Here is a 17,607-nt window from a genome sequence, read left to right as displayed (position 1 = left end):
TAAATGTGCACCTTGATCATATGCAGCATGAGATCAGAAAAAGCATTTGGTTTAAAAGAATGAGGCTCACAGTCTCAGTGGAAATGCTCTTTTCACTGCACGCTTTTTTTTCTTCACTTTTTTGTATTAGATCTACAACACAACAGGAAATAACACACTATTTACTGACTGGGAGGACTGCGGAGGAAAATGACAGTGGGGAGAGGAGAAGAAAATGAGAGAACAGGTTCCAGAAGAAACATGCAATTACTAGATGATACACAAATGCACTTTGCACACACTGAACACACAGAACAAATATTATGCACTGCAACACAAAGAAAAACAACTATTTCAGAAATAGATAAGAATTTGAAGCACTTGTTAGTTAAAAATACCAGAAAAAGGCATCCCTAAAGACAGACAGAAAATTAAAAAGCACAGGTACAACCACCTACATTTTTATGCTTTGCTACTTTTCCATCTGTACATTATGAAAAAAACCACAACACTCCTGGAAAAAAAATCTTGCAGACATATAGAGGGTCACAAAAGCCATGAAAGAGATACTTAACACAGGTTCCTGAGCAGATGACAAGCCATTAAACTTTCACCTTTAGGTAGTTATGACGATCTGATGTCTCTTTTATGATATCACCCATTTTTTTAATTAAATCTACAATGTGTTTAACAAGCAATTCTTCCATCAATCTTTGATGTGTTTTACTCATACAGCAATGACAGTTTTCAGTTCAGTCTCCTTAAAGTTCCAGAGAAACCATTTTCCACTCACTTGCTTTGAAAGCCATTAAAACAACTTGATGAAGAACAGCAGCAGGGGGCTAACAGAAGCCAAGGCTTAGGAACAATCTTTAGATTTTTCTCCTAAGACTTTCTCACAGACCCTCCTCACAAAGATCCTCAGGCCTTTTCATCCTCTCCTTTCTTCCCACCCCCTCCCAAAAATCAGTTCAAAGTGACAGATGCAACTAGCTCCAGATTCTGCTCTTTTCTTAATTTCACTTTTACCTCTCTATTTTGATAGACTCAACTGAAAACTGATTCCCATAGACGCAGTCATCTTATCATCTTCCCATTGGGAAAAAGTAATACACAGAAAGATTCAAGTAACTTGTGAACACCTTCTAATCTGTCATCCATTCTAATAGACAGCACTACTAGTGAGAAATGCACCTGTTACTTAAATACCATATACTGCCGGCATTCAGTAAATGGAATTAATTGGTGACTAATTGATTAGTGATTTATATACAGTTCTATGTGTTACTGCAGTATTTCTGAAACCTTCATGACAGTGACACTGTAACAGTTTCAATACCGGGATATAAAGTAAAGAACTATGCAAGCCAACAGTAAATGATCTTTAAAATGAGAACTGCCTGTAACAAATGATAAATTCTTTGGCTATAGTTTCCTGCAAATGCAGAAATTACAATTTTATGGAAAACAAGCAGTATTAGGACAGTATTTAAGCTAATCAGAATCAGTAGAGCAGATTTTTTGTCTCTGTTTTGCTGAGCTCACCAAAATTTTGTTTCTTTGATTATGGCCAACTGAAGGACAAATTTCACTGATCACTAATTTTGTGGAGCATCTGTAATTCCAGAGCTCTACAGACTCTTCAGCTGCTGTATTCAAGTGATGTCACTGTGGTCAAGATACCGAACATAGGATTTCTCAAACATGAACAGCTAATTCCATGAAGCAGGGCTATGTGACACATTAACCCCAGATTCTAGTTACAATCCCTTGTTCTTTTAAAAACGAGAGCTACAGTTGCAGTACACATGGCTGGGAGCAAACAGGAACTAAAGGAGGCCGGCCTCATGTCTCCTCAACTTGAGGACAGGGGCAGCACATATGAGGGATTTGAGGTCAAGAAGGACAGATGGTGGGCATTCCCATTACAGCTAAGTCACCTTTGTCCTTACAACATTGAGCTTTATGTTTTCAGTTGGTGACTCTCACAGTTTGTGTTTCTACATTATTTTACCAAACTTGTATTTGTAACTCAAACTGTGAGAATACACTGTGGAATAAATTTCTAGATGTCTTGTACACAAACCTTATTGGTACTTTCTCCGAACATTAACAATGATACTTTCTGCACTCCCTCTGTTCAGCTAAAGTAATACACTATTAAAATGTTAGTGCGAGATGTTTTTTAACGAGTTTTTCTTTTAAAAATTTGGAAAAAAAAATCTCATAAGAAAATCTAAGTCAGAGAACTGAGATACAGCCCTGTGAGTAAACATACAAAAAGTTTCTGTTGGCTTTCTGACATAATTATATCATAAATATTGGAAAAGGATCCATCAAGAATATACACTAAGGAAGTCCAAGAAGTAAAGAAACAATACCCTAAGGAACAGGAAGAGTTATGTATGATTTTCTACAAGCATTCAATCACTTTACAGAATAGAAAAAATGTTAATGCTGGAAGGACCTCACAAGATCAGTCAGTACAAGTCTCTTAACGGTGGCAGGATCAAACATATGTTATGTGAGTGCTATATAATACATGCCAGATACAGAATATGCTTCTAAGCATTACCCAGTCAGAGCCTCCATTCCAGGCTGTTCCATCATTCAAACTATTCCAACATTTGTGCAATCTTATGACTAAAACAAACATTTTCAATCCTATAATGCAATAGTACTGTAAGATTGTTATGCTGGAAGTACATCATGAACACTCCCTGTGGAATAATAATTTAATTAAAATTAGAATTAGCATTACTTCTTTCTGTATTCATTTTCAAGAATGTTTACTTCTCCAGAGGCGTAAACTTTTCTTTTCCCATATTTTCTATTTTCAGAGAAAGAACATGTCTCACCTTCAGGAGTTTAGCCTCATTTCCCTATAATGTATTCATCACCACTCAGCACATCTGTCCCAGCAAATCCCATTTCCTGTTCTATTCATGAGGCTCAGCAACCTGGAGCTTTAGTGATTGCCGCCACACTTTTCCCATGGCCTTCTCACCTCTCACCCCCCCCACGCACCCCGCTCCCATTGTTTATCATCTGTTCTCCCCTGCTGCAAACTGCTGTCAGATGTTCACTTATCCCTAATCTTACTCACTGCCTTTGATATTCTTTCTAATCCAACAACCTGTCAACTGGGGCATCAGCCCATGTCCACACCAGCTGCTCTGTCACAGGCCGTAAGATTCCCTCTCTGCTCCAAGAGGTATTTAAAGGATTTTGACACAGCAACTGCAACGTGAAACAAATAATTAATGCTGTTTTGATCAGTGATCAGGGCTTTAGTGTGACATGAGCTGACCACTAAGAAAAACTGAGCTTTACTTTGTTTAAACTTCAGTAAACTTTAGTGTTACTGTATTAACAAGATTTTGATCAATGTCTGAAGGACAGTGCCAAAAAGCTAAATTCTTTAGTTTAAAATAATGAAGAATAATTAATCTGAATGCAAGTCAGAGGGGCAGATAACATTGTATGCCTGCTGTGTAAAACATGCTTATTTATGCAGTATCAACTTGTATAGAGTTTTCAAAGCATGGGAGCTGACCTTTTATGAGTTACAGCTGAAAATACAAACTTATTTTAAATATGGCAGCAGTTGAGATAAAATTATTTAAAATACACATTTTCAGGAATAGAGTAGGATAGTTTCATCCCCTATAGAACATCAAACCCTGACATTTTAAAGAATACTGCCATTTACAGAAAATGTCTAATTTCCATGATATTCAGATTTGCTATAAACACTTAAAATTTTAGTGTTCATCTGCTTTAAAACATATCAAATACACATAATGTCATAGCTGAGATTGTGATTCAGATGACAGATTTTTTGTATGGGGAAAGTTTCTGCTATTTAAGCAATCATGTGAATTTTGATCCAAACTGAAAAACAAATACAGCATTTAATTGTTGGAAGAACATGAGCACTATTTTATTTCTCAGGTCTAACTGCAATTCCTACAAAAAAGATTGTACCAAACAAGACCAAAAAAGCCTACTTTATACCCTACAGTAGTTGTATTTCACACACAGAAGTATAATAAAACCTCAGTGATGAATTTTATAACATGGTTCATTCACTTAGAACTAAACCACTTTTATTCTTAGGGCTTGTCTATACCAGGACATCAAGAAAATTAATCTCAAATAAATACCTTGATGAACTTGAATTCTGCTACTTAAACTCCATTAAACCCCAGTGTGGACACAGTCATCCTGTTTAGTTTACTGCTCCCTTAGGGCACACACTGGAAAGTTAACATGGATTAAGGTAGGGTATGAATTCAAAGTGCAATCATACTTTGAAAATGGTTTAACGTAAACAGACCCAGACTCTTTGTTGTAGAATGAGACATGGAGTTAATCAGGAAAGTCCTGTGTAGACAAGTCCTTGCAGATGAGGCTACTGGAGTGGTATTGTCAGAGCGGATGGTTTTCAACTTCTTCATCTGCAGACTTGGAAACATCTTCCAGTGAAGCTGCAGGCCTTGGTAGCACATTAACCCTGCTGATAATTGATCTGCTTTTCTTAGTTGCCTCATATGGATGACCTGCAAGTATTCCAATGGCCCTCAGTGAGCTGCATACCAGAACTTGAGAAGTACTGGTTTAAGCTCACTACAACTTACATACCTCCTCCCAAACTCAGTCTTAACTTCACAGTTACTGTGCAGTAACCCAAGTAGTCTGATGGCATTAAATGAGATTTTACTGATCGTTTATGCAAGTGCAGACCCATTTCAGCTACAAGAGGTGCTCAGTAAGGCCTTATTCTTTCCACTAAGTGACATTTGCTGTCACAAGTGTGTTAAATTGTAATATGACTGACCTAAAAATATGAAGTTTTGTCACTGTCAACTACTTTTCATGCGTTTACTTCAAAGCTTACATTCACTTGTCAAAGCACGCTGGATAAAGAAATTAAGACTAACGCAACATAATTTCACTGAAACAAAAACAAGTACTAGTGTTCTTTTCAACTACTGCTCTTATTAACTAATGCTTCTCATTTCCCCCTTCAGTAATTCATAAATGTCTGATACAAAAATAACTTGTACAAATTTTCAGAATTGAATTCAAAGCATACGGCAGAGCCAGAAACAGATATGCCTAGATTCCTTAGTTCCTTTTATTAAATCTGTGCTCTAATTGCAGAGAACACCATTTCTCTCAGAGGAAATTATGTTCCCTCAGTACTTAACTCCCTAATGCTGTCTCTGCAAAAGCTTTTTTTTCTTTTCTTTCACCCATATGAAAGCATTATACTGCAGCTCAACTGCATTCACTGTTAACACAGCAGCAGTCACATCAAAAATCAGTCTCATCCAGGATCTACCTCTGACAGAAGGCAAGATGCCCAAGGAAGAATATATTGTTAAAATACTCTCAGACTCCTGCAATTTGCAGCTCAGGGACTCCCTGAGCTAGAAGCTGTATGTTTCCATTTAAGACTAATACTCAACACTGACATAACAGACTTGACAAGCTGAAGAAAATGATAAAAACTTCACAGGAAAAAATGGCATCTCCTTTCACTGCACTACTGCTTGAAAAAAATGAACTGCAAATAAATTTGTTACTTGGTAACATATTTCCTACTACTGGAACCTTTTGAAGATTCAACAGAAGACTTACTTGTTTGAACAGGTAACTTAAAAATCTGTTTACTCCCTCAACAGCATAATTTTTAACTGTCAAAACAGAAAAGAATGTTTTATGTCTATAAAAAAGCAGACGGAAGTTCCAGAGAATATTTCAGGCAGCTGGGCACATTCACGTTGCTATTACCATATAAAAAAATTTCTAAATGCAAAGTAAGATTGTTAATATTATTGTTACACTGCCCTGCTTTGCTTTTTCATCTTCAAAGTTTTCATGACATTAATGATGCAGGCCTCACTTCTTTCTCCATGTATACACATATTTTAATCTTGATGACATCTCCAAGACAGTTAAAATTATAAGACACAGTGGTTGCTCATGGTCACAAAAGAAAGTAGTAGCAAATCTGAGATTAGAAATAAGAAATTCCTTCTTCACTGATGAATTGCACCCTGCTCATGAAGCACATTTTCTACCCATTACAAAGTTCAAGAGGTGTTAAAATCTACAGCAGCCTTGAAAATGACTTTAGAATGACTGCAAAACTGAAAGATATAATAATTTAATTCCCTTAACAGTGAATGAAAAACATCATGCTTTCAAATGAACTTGAAGGGAGCCTTTTTCATGTTTAACTTTAAAATAAATTATTCTAAGCATTAAATCAATAGAGGAAATGTGATGCTAAGGCATTGACCTACTCTGAAATGTGGAAGGAATGTGAAGCTCAGAAAAGAGCAAATAGTTCCTACTTACCACTGCTGACTGCATGGTTCAGTCGATATGCATGGAGTTTTTGAGGTTTATCCCACCCGCATCATTGAAACAGATGCCCATTCACCACTCCACAGATTCAAAACACAAACTCACTCACATACAAACACACTGGGAAAATTACTGACAGTTGGTTCTAGTCTGGTGGCAAACTTCTAAAAGTTCCTGGGCAGAATGCACATATATGTTTATACAATGCAAGGAAACAGTGGCAAGAGCTCCCCTGCCAGAACAACCTTCAAAAACAAAGCTATAGGAGTCTGGGCGAGATCCACAAAGGCTTTGATAAGTGAACTCTGGACAAAAGTTTCTGTAACAGCTCAAGGTATTATTCCCCCAGCTAGATGCTTCCCCCCAGCTGATGGATGTTCTGCCTCCCCTTTGAAGGGTGCTGTCTCAAGCACAGAGGTCACCAAAAACAATATGCAAAGGCAATTCACTTAGTTCTGTATAAAGCTCAGTGATTTGGCTTAAAGGGCTGATGGCAGTGGGATTGAATTGGAACAACAGAGTGAGAGCTGGAGCAAAGCCATCTTCTGCTGATTCCCAGAGGGTAAGAACCACTAGCACAGTGAAAAAATTGCAGGCAGTAACTTCTTAAATTGCTACGGAAAGATCCACCATAGCTCTGTCAAAATCCTGTGAACAGGTCCAAATCCAACGTGCAGAACCACTGAAATCCCTCCCTGCTCAGGTGCTGATTAAGAAGATTTCGTTGTAGCTAAATCCCTTTTGGATACTTAACGCTGCTCAAAATCCTGATGACTCTCCTTAACTGTTACTACTCAGAGTCAACTTCATGACTTGGGAGTCTCAGCAGAGTTCTTAAACTTGGTTTTTTGGGTGTTTTTTTTTTGTCTAATATATTGGCTAATGCCTGGCTAGCATACACAAAAGAGAGCTGAAGATTTACACACAAATGTGTTTCCCAGCAGTGAGCACACTCTCCTGTGATGTGGGAAGCAATATTAATTGAAGTGAGATCTTGCAGCCTGACTCTACCACATCCCAGGGAAATGCCCTAGCCCTTGGGCACTGAGTTAATCTCTCATTAGCCATCCCTCTGGTCTCTTGAATAAATTATTTATGAAAAGCAGAAAAACTTCAATAGGAAAAAGTGAAAAGAGATTTACCATGGAGTTCCTGGTAAAGAGGCCAATTCTTCAGGAGGTGATATATGTTTAAAAAAAAAGCCAATTTAGATAACAAATCAATTTGCACTTTGGGGGCAAGTACACATAAAAGCTAGACAGATGCTATCCTATATGTGAGAAAAACTAATTTTCTTCTCTCAGTACCAAGCAGAACCAAAATATATAGGAACACTGGGCTGCTACTGACAAAATGAAGAGAATATTCCTTAGGCTAAGTGAGGTACCTTGTCCATCTCTCAACTCCAAACTACCTCACTTCAAACATGGCTTATTTGACTGAGGGCCCCACCTGGAGCAGGGCTGACAGCTGAAAATCCCAATCAGAAGCTGAGGTCTCTTTTGAGGTTCTGTCAGATGCCTATTTGGAAGAATGTAATTGTAATCTGCACCTTACCCCTCCACATTGGCCCTCACCAAAATCCGACTACAGCTTCCTGAATTCCACACCTCCTTGGCTGCACCTCCATTTCTATCTTTACATTACACAAAGACAGAAGTAATCATTTAAATGAGTGACTGGTACAGTGATTTGTCCAGCAAGCCAGGCTATTCTCCACAGCTTGGATGCCCAACACCAAGCTGCAGGGTGCCTCAATCGGCAAGGTCCGAAACCTGGAAGTCTTTCAGAAGGGTATACACCTACTTTTATGGTTTACAGGAGAAATTCAGAGATCATCACTTTCATTTAAAATACAGGTGGGAAGAAGGAGAAGATGATGAAAGACTTCATATGAAAAGATCTCATGACCCCCTCTGGGAAGAAGAGAATCTACCATGGGCATAAATTGCTGTAACTTCAGGAACTGCCGTGATTTCTAACAATCATCACTTCAGCTGAAGAGCCAGAAACTGAGATTTTTCTCATGATCTTTAGAAGAGTATTTCTATATGGAACCAAATAAAATGTAAAGGATGAGTCAAGCTCTTACAACACAAGGGAACTTGGCACTTGAGCACAAACCTACAAGGACACTGTTGAGGATCTCTCTAACATGACTAACTGCCTGACTGGGTTCTACATAGACACAACTCTGTTCTTGTGCTTGTCCACAGCTCCCAGGGTGGGGAAGACATACTCAGTATGTTCAAGGAGAATATTCAGTTGGCCAAAACATTAATCCAATCCTTGGGCCTGCAACTGTAAATGTGTAAATGCCTCTGAGAGCAGGTAGACAATGCTCTGAGTCTGTGGCTCCACTCTTCATCAGGCGTGACAACAGCCTTCTCGAGATGTGTAACCTGTGTGGGTTTACAAGAGCATTCCCAGAATCACAGAATATCCTGAGCAGGAAGGGACTGATGAGGTTCATTGATCCAACTCTTGAGTGAATGGCCTATACAGGGATCGAGCCTGTGGCCTTGGTGTTATTAGCACCATGCTCTGACCAACTGAGCTAATCTACTCAACATTTTGTTTAGATTTCAGCCCCCAAATGGATCCTCTTCTGGTGTCTTGCAGATTTTGAATGGTCTGTAAAGCTGCTAGAACAACAGTGGTTTATAACCCAGTAGGGTGCAGGTTGAATGGATAAAATCAGGCTAGCAGAGTACACTGAGATGTAAATCACGTATCTAAATTTATCTAAATTTATGTTTATGTTAAAGACCTTACTGTATTAGCTATAGTAGTGGGATTCAAATTATCTCCACACAAGCAGCATACTTTTGATATTAAATGTCTAGAAATCAATGCCGTTACTTAAGCATTCATGAATGCTTAGAAATAATCTCAAAATCCTATGCTGTATGTAAAATATTTTTCAATTTCCTATTTGTACAGAAAAGTAGTAGCTGTGAAAAAACCCAAATGAATTTAAAAAATCACTCTCTATATGTCCTTGGACAGTGGATATATGTTAAACAATCAATGCCTATTTTAGGAATATACCTCTTTGAAAACAGATTTCAAACTCTCAGTCTTCAAGGCCCCAATTATCCTTCATTAATGTTATATAAACACCAAAAAATGCACCAGTGAATCTTCTTTGGACTACAATGAATTAGGGAAGATATGTCACAGTGTCACAAAACGTACCTATAAGACCACCCCAAGCCTTCCAATTGCAGCATAATGCCACATATTGCATAATTTAAGTATCCAAACTAGTTTCAGTTTTCACAGTGCAACAAATGCCATTATTCAGGTTTTCCCCATTAGATTATTCTGTTATTCAGAAGGACTTTTTTATTAGATTTTGGGTCAAGTTCAGCAAGCAAGTGCAGGGAATTCATGGAAGGGGGAAATTAATGTTACTGTAAGATACAGCAATTAGGAACTGGGAAGAAGAAAAGTTTCTTTTCTTTTTCCAGCTAGTGAATTAAAATAGTTGGACAAGGGAAGACCTACTCTGCATAAAAGCATTAAGATCAAGGGCTAGATTTTGGAAACAATTGTCAATTTTAGAGGAGTGGTGGAATTTTCAAAAATTCTTAAGCAGAACAGGCATCTGACTCTCTTGGATATTACAGACTTGACTGTTTAATGGGGTTTTCAGCAGACCTAAATGCTTTTGAAACAATTAGTCAAATGACTGAAAATATTTAGTATTTCCTCTGGTTAGTAAGTCAGTTTTTAATGCAAAATGTGTTTTAATAAACGTAGGGCCTGTCTCTCAGGTCAGGTACAGACAGTCGTGCTCACATTGAGCTCGTGCTCTCAGTAGGCTGGACCCAAGCCAGCCTCTGCACAGATGCCATAGAAACTACATTTTCAAGTTCATTTTAAGACAGTGCTGCAGCCAAGAGAAACAATCTCTGCCCTCACCAGGCCCCAAACACTCATCCCTAACTACCACATTACCACCTCCCTTCCGTCAGCATAATGAATTGAATCACTGATCTTGTTTAGGTTAAAACTGTCTTCTTTTTTTGGCTAGATTAGGTTTGACCCTGGTCCAGCTCACTCAGTTGCTGCACAGACACTTGTGCAAGGAGGGGAAGCAGGAAGAAGGGCAAGTCTACTTCATCTGGTGGCAAAGCTGGTCTCTGTCAATTCACAGCACATGACCAAACATACCCTTATTTCTTCTTTACAATACTCATCACATCTAAGGCACATCTATTCAATTAAATGTAATTTTGCAATACCGTTTTGTACATTTTAATTAAATCTCGTTTTTCATGTAAATAGAACATGACTCAGAAATGAAATGAAATTAAGTAGCAAGACCCATCACTTGTAAGCTAAAGCAGCAAAAATTCAAAACATGAAATAATGTTTTTCAGATTTATTTCTGATACCTAGAAAGACATAATTCAGTGTAAAGCTCTCAGCTGTTCATGAACCAAAATGGTTTATTTATCCCAACGAATGAGATGAGAGCTTTCCTTAGAAAAACCATGTACAAAATGCATTTTAAAAAATGTTAAAAATCAGCTTATCTGCTTTAATGAAACTTATTCGAGCCTTTGCTTTTCATTTTCTGTACTTTATCTCACTGTTGGCACTCAATAGATCTTCTTCTGCATTTCCAACTGATGTGTTTAGAAGCAAAGCAAAGAAGGAATGAGATGTGTTTTGCAGCATCCATTTCTAGGTCTGTCCAAACTCTCCTTCATTTCCCCTTCCACCACTGTGCCTGGGTAAAAGCTCACCCTGGACCAGCCACCAACCAGGCCCAAGGAAACCATCCAAGGAACATGCAGTGCTCTGTGCTGTGAGAAGTGACTTTCCTTTCACAGCTTGCATTCCTGCCGCTGTTGGAGGTACCAGTTCTCAGTGATCCTGTGAAAGGTGACTCATGTTGATATAAACATGATAAGGGACAGGATGTCCTTCCCTGCTTCCGACCTGCAGGCATTGAGGCTATTCAGAGAATCACAGAATAGTCAGGGTGGGAAGGGACCTCTGGAGATCACCCAGTCCAAACCCCCTCTCATGGCAGGATCACCTGGAGCAGGTATCACAGCAATGAGTCCAGGTGGGTTTGGAATGTCTCCAGAGAGGGAGACTCCGTGACCTCCCCGGGCAGCCTGTTCCTGCTCCTCAACATAAAGTTCTTCCTTATGTTGAAATGAAACTTGTGTTTTATTTTATGGCCACTGCTCCTCATCCTGTCACTGGGCATCACTGAGAAAAGTCTGACAGCATCCTCTTTGACACCCAGGTTTGAGGTATTTATATTCATTAATGAGATCCCCTCTCAGTCTTCTCTTCCCTAGACTGAACAGGCCAGCTCCCACAATCTCTCCTCGTAAGAGATGCCCCACACCTCTAAAACATTCGTGGATGTTAAGTCATGGCCTGCTGAGGTCTGGCCAGCAAAGGCCTCGAGATGTGAACAATCCACACCAAAGCAAGGCCCAAATCCAGAGGTGACCCCAAAGACCAGCACGGGCTGAAAGCGACAGCTCCAGCCCCGCGTGGGCGGCAGGCACAGGGGCCACCCACGGGGACGCAGGGAACCGGTGGCACCCCAAGGCAGTGACCCCACGGCCTGTCGGGCCACCTGCACTGCCCCCCTCGAGCACCACCTCAGGGCGGGCCGAGGGGGTGCGAGGGGCAGCGCGGCCGCCCCGGGGGCGCTGCGGGCGGAGCGGGGCGGGCCGCGCCATGAGGCGACGCCGGCGCTGCCCCAAAATGGCGCAGGCGGGGGGTGACGGGCCCCGCAGGGACGGGGCACGGCGGGCGGGCCGGCGGCGCCACTCACCTGCCGGTAAGAGAGGCGGAAAGGCCGCAGGTAGAGGGAGGAGGTGCAGGGCTGGACCGCCAGCTCCTCGATAGCCTCCATCCCTGCCGGGGGGGCAGCGGCCGCAGCAGAAGGAGGAGGAGGAAGGGGAGAGGCGCGCGCAGCCGCCGGCGGACGGGCCGGGAGCGGCTCCGGAGCTGACGGCTCCTGCGGCCTCTGCCCCTCAGAGGGAGCCGGAATCACGGAATGCTGCGTTTCACCCCCGAAACGGGGACACAGGAGCCTCGCCTCCTTTATTTCGCAGAATCACCACGGTTGGAAGAGACCTTTAAGACGATCCGGTTCAAGCGTCCACCCAGCACTGCCCCTGTAACCCTTAAACCACTAAACCACATAGCCCGGTGCCAGATCCAGACACTTCTTGAACTGGTGCCTTCACCATCTCGCTGGGCAGCCTGTTCCAATGCCTGACCATTCTAACAGTGAAAAAGTGTTTCTAATATATTTTCTGAATGTCTGCTCTCTGATCTCAAGGCCATTTTTTCTTGTTCTCTCACTGCAGGCACGGCACTCACTACAACCTCCCGTCAGGGAGTAGAATTATTCTCAAGAAACACCTATTTGCGATCCTGTTTTCTCAGGAACTTGGTGGATGTTCTCAGAGAGTGTTATTCCCACACTTCACACCAAAATTTATGGGGTATGCCGGCACTGAACTGAAACCTGCCCCCCTCCTCTAAAGCCTTGATGCAATCTACGTGCTCCCAGCTTATGCCATTCCTGGGCATCAGCAGGCTTTACAGAATGAGCACCTTGCTGTGAAAAACACAGTCCCTTCTGCCTGTATGCGTGGTGCATGGGGATTGTGTGAGTGGTGTGGAAAATGCAGGTGCAAATACAGATTCATGGATAACCTGCAGTCCATTACTTGATGCTTCTCTAACTTTTCTTTTGAGGGTCAGCTTCCAGCAGGGGAATAAACAGAGCTCAGTTAGACTCCCCTGGCTTTACAAAATAGTTATCCTCTCCCCTTTTACTCCATTATTTTTTTAAGCAAAGCACTATCAGATTTAGGCATTTCTTGATTTTCATAGGAGTTTGATGACAGTTATGCAGTTATTAGGTTACATTCCCCTGGGTGCTTTAATACTCCTGATAATGATTTTCTACGTTTATGAGCAACAGAGCTCACAATTTGTGGTGGTTGTTACCTCTGTGATTTGTGGTCCCTTTCTATGCAGATGTGCCTGTGTACAGCTATTTTAGTTGCTATATAAATCAAATTATTTTGTCAATATATTGACTGCACTGAGAATAATCTGAAATTTCATGTATCTGTTTCTCTTTTTGTCTCGCTCTGTACTTCCACTGCTTTACTAAGAAAGTTTGTTGTCCTGTCATGCAGTAGTAAGAATTTTAGCAGTCTAGCTAAAAGGAACAAATCCAGCAATTACAAAACTCACTAAGAAGTAAATGAGGCAGCACATACGTTGCAGAATGCTTACCATCAGTTCTGATAACGCAAGTGGCAAAAAAATGCTTGGTGGGGCTGAAAAGTGTGGTTTTAAGAGTATGTTTGCAAAGCTATCATAAAAAGTAGGCAAGGAAATGCATTTTATTAGCTGACTTTGAAAATATTTGTGTAACTCTGTTTGTATCACTGTATATGTCTACATATTTCTGGTTTTTTCGGAGTGATCTCAAGGTCGTTCAGAGCTCCTGGGAACTTAAGCTATATTTTTCTAGTAAGTTATTTCAGTCTTCCAAGTCCAATTTAAGTATAAACACAGTTTCCATGCACAGCAGGTTTACAGTATCTCTCTTTGCTTATGTTAAAAGTTACCGGCTACCCAGGTCGGTTCAGCCAGTCAGATTGCCCTCTTCAATAAACATTCTGACACCACTTTCAGGTTTTGAGTGTGTGTGTGTTTTGGGGAACGTGTCATACTGTGTGATGGATTGCTTATTCCATTCCTAGGCTTAGGTGGGAAGCTTTTGGGATTGTGATATGTGACAGACCCGATGTCATTAATGTAGCTGGAACAGTTGAGCACAGTGTCACAGGAAAACACATTTCAGGATGCTCTGGTGTTGCAACTGCAATGGGAAGCTGTTGATTCCTTTGTTGAAAATCTTCTTTTTGAGTATGCCAGCTGAACTGAGGATTTAACAGGCTGAGATTGAGGAGCTGCCTTAGTGTTCCCATTTTACAGGTGAAATCCAAGCAAGAAAATAAATAGGAAAAATATGTCCTGCATAGTGGGACTATCGTTCAGCACTTGGACTTGAATTTCATTACAATTCTTTATTAAGGCTTAGATACCCTGTGCAGCAAGTGGCTTTGCATTTGCTAGTCCAGGAACAATCCCAAGAAGGAAATTTCTCTCAACTGCCATTTATTCAAAGGGACAATAACGAAGGGAAACAACTTACTTTTGTATGGGTGAAACACACTCCTGCTTTCCCATTCCCTTTCATTGCTTTTGTGGCAGACTGGCACAGTGACACCAACCTGGCTCTAAGTGCACTGAATTCACAGCAAGAATTAGGAGATGATACAATGCAGAGATGCTGCTCAGCCCCTCAGCTCAGGGGTCAGGAGACCGCTGTTCCCATCTTGGTTCCAAAGGACATGGCATGTGTGCTCAGTAAACTGCCCCAGCTACTCTGTTGTGTGCTACTTGGCATCCCTGTGTATTTGCTCCTTTTTAAAGCAGAAATGCTAGTGGTGGTATTCCTCCAGAAGCTTGGGAAAACAGACATCCATAATTCCAACATATTAAAGGACTGTGTTCATGCCTATTACCTTCAATGAGATGGTTCCAGTGCTTAAGTTTAAGCCCGTGTTTAACTGCCTGCAGAATCTTTTAGGTATGATTAGCACTATTCCAGTAAGTGTCATTTATGTTTCTACAATCCTCTCCCTTGTTCCTCAGTTCCCAACTTCTTACATCCTGGATTACTCTTGTCTGTCACAGTTTTTTTGCAGACCACTATCCAGGTTTATCATTGCACTTCTAATCGAAATAGCTACCGCTGATGTCCTTCCACAAACCAAGTGCCTTATGCCATCACATCTTCCTTGCCTAGTATGACTGTTAATTTGACTTCCAGAAAACCAAGAATGTGTCAGAATGACAGTTTGCCTTTCACTACATTAAATACCTTCATTTTTCTCCCTTAGCAGTGGCTTCTGGATTGTTTTCTTGTTATTTAAAAGAAAAGAAACAGATACAAGGTTGTGAATGCTGTCATGAGTAGTTTGCTTATGGGTTTTTCAGTCTCCTGGAACTGCTGGTCTCCTGCAGTAAAATAGTAAAATCTAGATGTTTTCTCCCTAGGATGTAATAGCTCTGAGAACGGTTTGTGTAAGAGTGTGATAAACAACCTAATAAAGAAAAGCAGAAAGTGTGAATAGAAATTTGTTTCTTTCCTGGAAAGAAGAGTATGTCAGCAGGCAGAGAGGGAAAAAAAAGAGAAGTGTTCTATCTAGAGCTGAAGAGTCTTAAGGGAAGATTCACTGGCGTTTCTTACAAAAAAATGAAATGTTAACATCAGTGTTAAAAAGGAATTCTTTCTGCAGGGTAAAGTTCTTTGTTTCACAAACTTCTCTTTCCTTCAAAGCAGTGTTTGCTCTGTGTTACTTCGTGAGTAACTTTTATTATCAGCAAAGTACCCAAACATTTTTTTTTTGTTGTTCTTTTAAAAAATCCCCTCGAGCTTGAAGTTTCTGCCGATGCTGTCCTTCCCTTCCCCTTACAGCCACGCGGTCCTTGGGCATGCACTCTGCAGAGGGTCAGGTTGCATCCTCATTAGCAGTTTGGTTTATTGCTGTTTTGTTTGGGACATGTTTCAATCGCAAGCCCGATGCTGCTGCCCTTCTGCTCGCGGTGGCTCCGGGAGCCAAGCACATCCTCTCACTCCGCTTGCTTGCAGGCTTGTGATGAGTGGACACCCAGGAATGTCCCTTGCAGTACTTCCCTCTTCCCACTGGAGCTCAGCAAGGTGTCTGAGCTGTTGGGTTCACTCATGCAGAGTTAGGCAGCACGTTTTCCATCGTGATTTTTGTATGTGTACGTGTCTGCGTGTACTTTTAATCTCTGTCAATCCCTGCCAGGCTCACTTTGTTCTTTGACGTGCCATGGCTCATGAACAAAAAATCATCAGGCCCTGAGCCTTTCATCTCTAGAGGATTCCTTAATATATTGTGGAGTAGCATTGGTTTTGATACTTGTGAGTACAGTAGTTACTGAGATACTACAAGTATGAAAGCCTCAACAACTAGACTTGCATGTTGACTTGCAGTTCTCAAATTTCATTTTTAAAAAATATTTCTAATCCTCATGGTTGCACGGAAAAAAGCCAGGAAATCTAAATGATGGAAATGTAAATGATGGCAAACGTAATGGTTTGTGAGCTGTTAAACCGAGGTGCTGAGGTGATGCCACATGTTTGGTAGAAAGGCTTTGCTGTTGGGGTGACAGGTAACCTGAATCCCCAGCTCTGGGCAGAAGAATGCTGGCAGAGGCTGCTGAAGCCAAGAGGCGCTGGCTGACCCAGGATCCAGCTGTGTACCCACATCAGCCCCATCCAGCTGGGATGCCTTCAAAGCCGTTGTCTTCTGCCTAGAAACTGCTCCCAGAACTTCCTCCTCCCCCTCAGCTCCCTGGGCCACATGCAGTTTTTGTTGAGGTCACATAGGGGTTTTAAGAGAGTTGGACACCTTTGTTGTACAGGCTTAGTGAGAAGGATGGATGAAAGTGTCCAAAATGAAGTGTATTTTGTAAACTCATGTTGGGAATCCTTATGGTTGACAGCATGAAATCGTATTCTCTTCATGTGGGCCATCCTTGCATGGCCACAGAGACGTGAGTTTTGAGTACCTTTCTGGGGATCAGATGCATGTTCTTTCTGTAATGAAGTGGCTGTTGTGAAGTTTGCCTTCTAAAGCTTACCCCTTAGGCTCCTGGGGAAAAGCAAGCCTGAAGCTGCCAATATCTAACTTTTAATTATTATTCGGTTCTGGGTCATAACCACCCTGGTTACATTCATGAAAGTCAGGAATCGTGCTTATGCAATTCTTTTGGCATTGTAAATAGAGTCCTAGAGAAATTTGTTTTGATTTTAGTTGTAACTTTCCTGAGACGACTTTTTTTTTCAATTACAAAATATAAAATTAGAGGTCCACACTGCAGTACGTAACATTATATTCCAACAATTTTATTCACAGTCAATTGGTTCAGGGCTGCTTTAATCCATGAATAGCCTCAGTCTGAAGAACTTGGAGCAATTATTCCTGAATTTGGTTTGTAAGGACTGACAGCATAATCAAGACAGGCATGGTGTGTGGTATTGCTGATGTGCACCGCAGCGAGTTAGAGGAATATTTCAGTTTGTTTCCCTTAGATGTTTTGATTAGCTCCACCTTGTTTTCAGAAAAAGTGTATCTCTCTTAATGA

At 41.0% G+C, this 17,607-nt stretch overlaps 1 protein-coding gene across 1 annotated transcript in view; it reads right to left on the bottom strand.

Moving 5' to 3' along the window:
* Positions 1-12,493, bottom strand: part of LOC121673083 (uridine diphosphate glucose pyrophosphatase NUDT14-like) — a 60,445-nt gene extending 47,952 nt beyond the window's left edge. The window contains exon 1 of the mRNA XM_042046129.1: positions 12,170-12,493. Within this exon, the coding sequence (XP_041902063.1) occupies positions 12,170-12,250 (81 nt within the window). The 5' untranslated portion in view covers positions 12,251-12,493. The remainder of the gene's footprint in view (positions 1-12,169) is intronic.
* Positions 12,494-17,607: the final 5,114 nt, after the last annotated feature.

The sequence above is a fragment of the Corvus kubaryi genome, unplaced genomic scaffold, assembly GCF_017639235.1.
Source record: "Corvus kubaryi isolate FWS band 111438036 unplaced genomic scaffold, C.kubaryi_AGA036_p1.0 65169, whole genome shotgun sequence".
NCBI classification, from domain to species: Eukaryota; Metazoa; Chordata; class Aves; order Passeriformes; family Corvidae; genus Corvus; species Corvus kubaryi.
The sequence above is the reverse complement of the archived record's forward strand: the minus strand, read 5'-3'. Positions and strand labels throughout refer to the sequence as shown.